General features: G+C 35.3%; 1 protein-coding gene across 2 annotated transcripts in view; it reads right to left on the reverse strand.

The window, feature by feature from the left end:
* The window catches only part of SLC9A8 (solute carrier family 9 member A8), a 124,374-nt gene that overhangs the window by 112,673 nt on the left and 2,540 nt on the right, over positions 1-9,161 (reverse strand). For both annotated transcript variants that reach the window (XR_011972352.1, XM_072633580.1), the window contains exons 2-3: positions 8,723-8,901; positions 5,449-5,529 (exon numbers count right to left, since the gene is read on the reverse strand). Coding sequence is in view for 1 of the 2 variants with exons in the window: in XM_072633580.1 (XP_072489681.1) it covers positions 5,449-5,529; positions 8,723-8,901 (260 nt within the window). In the remaining variant the exon portion in view is untranslated. The remainder of the gene's footprint in view (positions 1-5,448; positions 5,530-8,722; positions 8,902-9,161) is intronic.

The raw sequence follows: 9,161 nt of genomic DNA on the forward strand, positions 1-9,161 counted from the left end.
GGCACTTTGGCCAAAGTGTTCAATTCTTCTGAACTCTGTTGTAATAAATTTTCCTTCATACCTTTTTAGTGTTAAGAGTGTTTCTAACAGTAATATATTCATTCCATGTTCTAAATTTCTTATATCTCCCTTTATATCTAGGTCATGTATCCACTTCAACCTTATCTTAGTAAATGGTGTTAAATATTAATCCATACCTAGTTTCTGTCAGATTGCAGTTTTCTTAACAATTTTTTTTTTTTACGAAATAGTGAATTCTTATCCTCAAAACTTAAACCTTTACATCTGTCAAATGTAAGGTTACTATAATCATTTACTACTGTGTATTGTATGTCTACTCTGTTCACTGATCCACCTTTCTATTTCTTAGCCAGTAACAGATAGTTTTGATAATTACCACCTTATAATAGTTTAAAATTTGGTACAACTAAACTTCTTTCCTTTACTTTTTTTTCATTAATTCCTTTGATATTCTTGACCTTTTGTCCTTCCAAATGAATTTTGTTATTATTTTTTCTAGCTCAATGACATAATTTTTTGACAATTTAATTGGTGTGGCATTGAATAAGTAGATTAATATAGGTAGAATTGTCATGTTTATTATATTGGCTCTGCCCACACATGAAAATTAATATTTCTCCAGTTATTTAAATTTCACTTTATTTGCATAGTGTTTTATGATTATGTTCACATAGTTCCTGGGTTTATCTTGGCAGGTATACTCCCAGTTATTTTAAATGGGCTATCTCTTACTGTCTCTTCTTCTAGGGTGTTGTTGGTGATATACAGAAATCTAGCTGATGATTTACGTGGGTTTATGATGACTTAGGTATTCTGAACAACACAATGATCCAAGATAATTCCAAAGAGCTTATGATGAAAAACACTATCCACCTCCAGAGAAAGAACTGATAGGGAAAAAAAAAGAACTGATGGAATCCAAATGCAAATGGAAGCATAATTTTTTCACTTTATTTTTCTTGCTTTTTTTTTGTAACATAGCTGATATAGAAATGTTTTGCATTATTTCCCGTATATAATTGATATCACATTTCTTGCCTCTTCAAATGAGTGGGGGAAGGCTGGGAGGAAGAGAATTCAGAACTCAAAAAAAATTTTAAATGAATGCTAAAAATATATAATTTTTTTAAAGAAAAAGGTAAACAGCAGAGTTTATACTTTATCTTAGAGGCAATAGAAATCTGTTGGAGTTAGTTGAGAAAGGAAGTCACAGTCTGGAAAATTATTTTGGCAACAGTATATAGGATGAACAGAAATGGTAAGAGACTTGAGAAAACGAGAACAATTAAGAGGCTATTGCAATTATTTAAGCAAGAGATGATGAGGGGGTGGTAGTGTGTGAGTAAAGTGAAGAGGAGAGATTTGGGAGATGTTATAAAGACATAAATGGCAAGATCCAGAAACTGATTAGATATATGGTATAAGGGAGAGTGAGAAGTTGAGGACACTACCCATTTTATGAACCCGAGGAACTGTAAGGAAGGTGTTACCTTCAACAGAAATAGGGAACTTTAGAAATGGGAAGGTTTTCAAAGGAAAAATAACAAATTTAGTTTTAGACATGCTGAATTTAAGATGTCTCCAGGATGTTCATATTTGAAAAGTCCAATAGACAACTGGTGTTCTAGAATTGAAGCATGGGGGAAGAGAGTGAGAATGGATGTACGAGACCTGGGAGTCACTTCCAAAGAGATCATTGGGATCTGATTAGTTTCTTAAGAGAGTATAGAGGGAAAAGAGGACACAGCACAGAATCTTGGGGAAGATCTACAGTTAGTGGTTAGGATATGGATGACGAATAAACTAAGGAAGGATCAGAGAGGCAAATTAAGAGGGAGTTAGTATTATAAAGACCCAAAGAGAATAAAATATCCAGGAGAAGAAGACATTCAACAGTATCAAATGCAGCAGACTGGTAATAGTGTTAGACTGAGGAAAGACTATCAAATCTGGAAATGCATATACATACATACATATATGTACATATATATGTATATACACAATGATACAACATGTAAATAGAGAGAGTAAGAACCACAAAAGATTCACAAATGAATACTGCAACATTACAAAGAATAAGCTTAGCCATAAAAAAGATAAAGAGACTGCATTTCTCCCCACTCCTTTGTGGTGAAGGGTCAAAAGGTGTCGTACACTTGCACATAACACCAGACGTTTCAATGTATTAATGGGTTTTGCTGAATGTTTCCAATTCTTCCTGTTTTCTTTTTTAAATCCTTTGTAATAAGGGATAGCTTTCTGAGAAAGGGAAGGATGGAGAGGGAAATCTAGGCAACATAAAAATAAAAGGTAGCAATAGCAATAAAACTTTTTTTTAAAGAAAAGGGTAATTTCTGATGAGCAATGAGATCACAAGCTAGATTGTAAAAGGCTGAGAAATGAGGAGAGGAGAAGCAGAGGGAGCCAGCATAGACAACTTTTGCAAGGAGTTTGACTGAGAAAGGGAAAAGAGTTGATGAGACTAGAAGAATTCACATTAAATGGCTTCAATTTTTTTCACCAAAAGGCAAAGTTCTCAGCTGAGTGAGAGGGGGAGGAAAAGGTGGGGGGCTTCAAAGAGAAGGTTTGGAATAGTTTTTCTAAGGGGTAAGATAGGGAATCAATTAAGGAGAAACAAAAGAACTGCCTAGCTGCAGTGAGGACCCAGCTGTGGTTGGATAACATGAATGTGTAATGTACCTAGTCAGCAGGGTTGTGGTTCTTCCTTCAGCTTCATTCAGCAACTTGTGAATAGGAGTGGAAGAAGCAGATGGTGGAAGTAATTTAGGGTTGAGGTTTGGCAAGGGAGGAGTAAGAAAAGGAAGCAGGATAAGAAATTCAAGAGAACAGTGTAGGGTAGAAATGGATAACTACTGGGTTGAGGTTGGAGAGGAAGCAAAGTGAAGTCTGAGCAAGGGTAACTGGCCTGAGGAAGCATTTGATGAAGGGAAAGAACAGCTATAGGAGGGGTGAAGCATAAGGAAAGGAGTGATAACAGATTATGGTCAGCTAGGAGAATGTGTCAGTTTCAACTAGAATAAAAGGACTGTCCTATAGCAGTTAAGGACCAGCTGAGGTTAGATAATACTAATCAATAGCGGATTCCATTGTCACAGGGTATGACTTCACCCACACGTGAAAGCAACACAAGAATAATACAGAAAACAGCAAAAGGACAAGGGGGATAAGATCACAGAACACAGTAAATAGTGGCCAAGCAGAGGGTCATTAAGGCTGGTAGGGAATAAGGCATATCTGAAAGCAGCAGGAAAGGAACCAGTTGAGAGGAAGAGGTTGAAGTCTGCTCATAGGCTGCTGAATAAAGCTGGAGTTTACACCATACAACCCTGCTGACTAGGTATAACATACAGTTGATATTAGAAAGTCAAAAGGCTGAAAAGGGAGGATAGTGAGGATACAGATGGAATGATTAGAGGGATGGACAGGAGTAAGAACAGATAAGAACAGAGGGCCTGAAGGTCCAAGTGGAAACAAAGAATAGTTTTAAGAAGAAGGGAAGGAGAAGGAGGAAGGAAGAGCATTTATGAAGCACCTACTATGTGCTGGGTACTTTATAAACACTGTCTCACAACAACCCTGGGAGGTAGGAGCTATTATTATTCCTATTTCACAACTGAGGAAAGCAGAAATTAAGTGACTTGCCCAAGGTCATACAACTAGAAAGTGTCTGAGATTTCATTTTAAGTCAGGTCTTCCTAACTCTAGCCCAGAGCTCTATCCACAGCATCACCTAGCTACCTTAAGAGAGAAAAATAAAAGGACAGAAAGATATGATCAGGGGAATTTAAGAGTTCAAGATCATGGAAATAGCAGTTATGGGTAATGAACTCTAAGTTATGACTACTCTCATAGGTCACAGGAGTAGAAAAGGAAGAATGAGGATGTCAGGATGTTTAGGAAACATCAAAGTATATTTTGAAGTCTCTGTAGTACAAAGACCAAAGTTGGGACAAAAGAAGACTATTAGGTAGGTACTGAACTCCTTGAGAAAGAGGAGTGACCTAGAAGTGATTAAAACAATGACACAGATGGGGAGGGTTGGAGCTTAAGCATAAAATAAGGAATATAATCAATTCTGCTTGAGAACTATTGGGAATGCAGAAAACTGTACCATTTCATAACTCATTAAGCTGTAATCCTTTTGATGCTCACTTTCACAAGAAAACTACAGGTCTCTTTTCAAAGTAAAATGTGGTATTTATTGTACATTTCCTGGCGCAGTAAGAGCTATGGGTAGGAGAAAGCTGATTTGATGGTTCAAACCCCTTCTCCCACCCAAGCCCAGAGTTTCAGCCTACTCATGCTGGGCCTGAGGCTGAAGACAGAATGAGTCAAAGATGCTGCTGCTATTTATTGTAAAATTTATGTATTTCTTAACCATTTAACATATATAAAACTGCACTACTGTTTTCATTAGATTCCTATCTTTCTTTTATGAGTCACCAATGAAGTTTTTGAGCACTGTACCACTAACCCTACTTTTCCCACAAGCTCTGTGGTTTTCACTGTACAAATTTGCTTAGTATGGTGCTTTTGGGAAATATACATGTCAAATTACAGCAGAACTTACTGTACTAAGTTATGGTAGCAGAGAGGTCTGAACATAGGGTGAAAAGCAAGGAGTATGTCTATTCCCCTTGTCCCAGTATGTTTGAGGGGCTTGAAAAGAGTAGCTAGTACTAGGTATGTTGCCCAGAGATGCGGTACCTTTGGAAGGAATAAGGTTTTCATGTACTCACTACAATGAAAAGTATGAGAAGAAGAAAAAATAGCTAAAATTCATGAAACTTTGTATATCATCTCACTTGATCTCGAAAACAACCTTTTGAGATTCATATCATTATGTTCATTTAACAGATAAGGAAACTGATGGTTTCATAACTCATAAATGTCTGAAGCAGGATTCAAACTCAAGTCTCTCCTGAATCTGAATTCTTACACTACACCAAAGTCAGCTCTAATGCCAGTCCTGCTATCAGCACACTTGTGGGACACTGGATGAATCACTTCTCCTTTCTGGGCCTCAGCTTTCTCATCCATACAAAGAAGGGAGGTTAGACTCCAAGGTCCTTTCCAGCACTAAAATTTAATAATTCTACAAATTAACTGGGTTTAATCAAAAGAAGCATTGTAGCATAGTGAATAGAAGGTCTGAGTCAAGAAGACCTAAGTTCAAGTTTTGCATTTTACATATGCTAATAGTGTGATCATGGGCAAATCATTTAATATCTTAATGCCCTAAATAATGCTCTAAGGCTTTAAGTTATAGAGGAGGGGGATTTCTAAACCAGGAGTTCCTTATATAAATGAAATCACAGGTCTTGGACCCTCTCCTCCAAAAGATCATCTATTTAAACTGAATAAACATCATTAATAACTTTCATTTAATCAGATTTAACCACTTACCTAGAGAGACAACTGCAACACTCTCTGGCAGAAAATGCAGTCTGTATCTGATCAATAAATGCACCAATATGATGCAAATGGCTGTGCAACAGAAGTAAAAAACAGTGTTAAAAGAGCCCATTTCCTAACAATCATTTAAAGGCAACTAAAAATCTGATAAAATATAAAAAATTTAATTTTTAATATTTTAAAAATTCCTTGAGGTGGATAAAAAACTACCATTTTGGTCTCAACATAGGTTGAATTTTCCCATAAAATCTGGCTTATATGAAATCTAAGTGAAGTCTATATCAGTGCTATTTTTCAGTGTATACAGATTTTTTTTCCTTTCAAAGAGATCTCACTTTAGAGACCACATAATATAGCATAATAAATGACAGGTTATGAACTGATCAATGGAATAGCGATTTTTTAAAAGCTGTAAATAAATTCCTAACTTAGAATTGATCGACCACTAAAATCTAAGTAAATATAGTTGTAACAGAATATAGAGAAGCAAAGATATTCTTCTACCACATTATATGGCATCTTCTTATTAGAAATAATCCAACTTTGCTCTCCCTATTTTTAAATAAAGGGAAACTGAAATAATCAATAAATTGGTTCCTGACACCCACATCAAATAACATTTTTGCAATTTTAATACCAAAGAGAAAGAAGAGGGGGAAAAAGTCAACATGCATGTTATATATACTACAAATTAATACTGCAGTAATTCTCAAAGTGCAATCCTCCCATTGCTCAAAAAAGTAATAACAATTCTCCTTTGGTTTAATTGTAATACTTTCAACCACATTAATGATCAAATCTGAAGTTCATTATAGTTTGATGGTGATGGTTGATGCTATTTTCATATTAAGTAGGGTAGAGTGAGGGTTTTTTGTTCATTTATTTTTTGGTAAATATTCTTTTTTTTTTTTTTTTGAACTCAGCAACACAAAATTTAATGCCAGTGCTCAATAGGTTTCTAATGAAATGGCTGTTAAACATGTTAGGCATGTCATGACGTTACCTTTGCTTTACTCATTATGTTAAAAATTGTTATACTCTAAATCAGTATCATAAATTTAATAAATTCAATATAAAATCAAATACTATTCCATGTTAGATCACAAGCACTACATTGTCAACTCTCAATTTCCCAAGGCTACTTAATAAACACAAACTTTAAAAGTAATTACAAAAATAATATTAAGCTGGACTTATCAATCCAACTATCTCCATTACTTTTTACCAATATAAAAAAAAAAGTTCCCACAGGAAAAGTATTAATCACTGTCAAGTACAAAAGTCATAAATATAGTACACATACACTGTTATGGCCTAAGCTTCTAAGAAATCAGTATTGCCTGCTAACCGTTGATTTCAAGTGTCAAGAGTATATCCATAAATTGAATTATGACACTTAAGGAAACCTATAGATGCTCAGTCTTAAAGTTTTGACAATCTTTCTTAAATCCCTAAAAACAAATTATAAACTGGTAAAAAGCAAAGACTGTGCATGCCAACGGTACTTTTTTAAATCCGGCAACAGCTGACTCACAATCAAATTATCTCCTTTTCCTTGTCATACTTTGCAACCAACAGTGATCGAGGGCACAAAAAACCTTGCTATTTCTTTTCTAACTCAATCTAAACAGTAGGAGTAAGGGTTAAGATGTGACATACAAGATGAGAAGTATCTATATTCTGTAATAAAAAGACTTGCTCTTCACTGCCTGTGCTAACATGTCTTAGTTTCCTTCCATTCATTACAGTTCATGAATTTAGTGCAATGACACATCACCTCAAGTAAGACGTTGTTTTTTAAGACCTTAGATGCACATCATTTGAACCTCTACTGAGAAGTAAACAAGTGTATCACACAAATAGAGACCCAAGATAGAATTCTCCTAGTTCACTTAAAAGGTCTTAATCTATGCTACTGGTACCTACTAGCAATCCAGAAAGCAGTTAAAGAGACCCAAACTCATAATTTTTTTGTGGAGAACACAAGTAAAAAGAAGCAGAACCCAAAACCAAACAAACACAAAAAACAAAACCTAACCAATATTAAATGTGGTTCTGGAATTATGTTTGAAGAGATAGTTACCCTAGAGAGAAAAGTAGCACCTTATAAATTAAAACCGACACTTTTTTGGCCCAAGAAAGATATAAAACCTAAGTAGATTTTTGTTCTGATTCATCAGCAGACCATGGAAACCTGTTTTGTGCTTTTGGCACAAGCTCATTTTAAATATTCAATTCAACAAATCCAATTCAATGAACAAGTATAAAACAGCTACTATAAATAAAGCCTACCTACCTTAAAATTCTATCTCCTCTTGCCACCTCCATATTTTTATGGAGAAAAAATGAGGGATGTGCATAATATTTACAAAAAATATCTTTTCTTCTGACCCCTCTTTTTTATTCTTTAGCACATCAAGTTGCCTACAACATTAAACAACGATCTTCCTTTGGCTTCAAAGGGAGATTTCAGGTAATAAAGATTTTCTAATCAGGATAGTTTTCCATCTGCATGTTGCACTGCAACAAAAATGTTCTCCAAGGAATTTTATCCAAACAGATTTGCAAAAAGAAAGCCATGAGTGTTTATTAAATCCAAATAGAATATAGAAAGGCATTTTGTATCTGCATTCTAAGCTTTCAAATAAAACTGTTATATCACCAACACTCAAACCACTTCTGAAATGCAGTGACACTGAACAAAAAGACACTGCACATTTATTTGAAATGCAGCACCCAGAGCACAGCCCAACAAAAGATGTCCATTCTGGCCTTGCACTCTCCTAAAAGAATGTGAGCTAGTTAGAAATATAAATAAAGTGGTAAAGAACGGAGACAATTTAAAATTCTGCCTTTCCACAGCCACCAAAAAGCCATGGTATTTTCTCTTCAGACCAGGGTCAAGCTATAACTTGTGTCCTTATTCTACCTAACCAAAGTTGTCACGTACTTTCCATCAACTCTCTCACTCTTCAAGAGTCATATATTGTTTCAATAAGGATTTTGAATCATCTCTTTCTACCTGTGCTTCAAGAGACCCAGTAAGCATACATTTAAATTTAAAAACACCTTTAAGAAGGCTAATCAGTGTTTTATAAAGGAAAATAAGGGACAGGTTATGAATGGATCATCATTCTTCAGTGATGTTAGTGGAGAAAACTAAATGGCAGGACAACTGGGCAAAGGAGAACGAACATGAGTGTTCTCCATACAGACACAATATACAGTGTTTCAAACAAGTAAATAATAGTATTTCAACATCTACCTAAAACAAGTAGACTAAAGAATATAGTCATGCCACTGGATTGCTCCTCTTGCTGAGCCTGTTCTCCAGTTTGCACTGGAAGGATGGGTTTGGCAGGAGTTGGAAGGACAAGTTTGGTAGTGATGGCCAAGGTAGTATGTAGGGTTATATTGGAACCTTCATGGGTTGTGTTGATGAACCTGTCAGAAGACACAAATGAAGCATTTAGATAGAGAATGCCTCTCTCTCTAAGGCATAAACACAGAGTGATAAACTATTAAATAAGCAGTTAAAAGAACAAGCTTTACCACTGTCCAACTCTAACACAGTTACCTACCTACTAGATTTAGAACTGTAAAGGACCTTAAAGGTCATCTAGCCCAATCATCTCATTTTAAAATTGAAGAAATTGAGACTCAGAGAGGTAAAGTGACATGTTCAAGGTCACACAGGTAATGAG

The sequence above is a fragment of the Notamacropus eugenii genome, chromosome 1, assembly GCF_028372415.1.
Source record: "Notamacropus eugenii isolate mMacEug1 chromosome 1, mMacEug1.pri_v2, whole genome shotgun sequence".
Taxonomy (NCBI): domain Eukaryota; kingdom Metazoa; phylum Chordata; class Mammalia; order Diprotodontia; family Macropodidae; genus Notamacropus; species Notamacropus eugenii.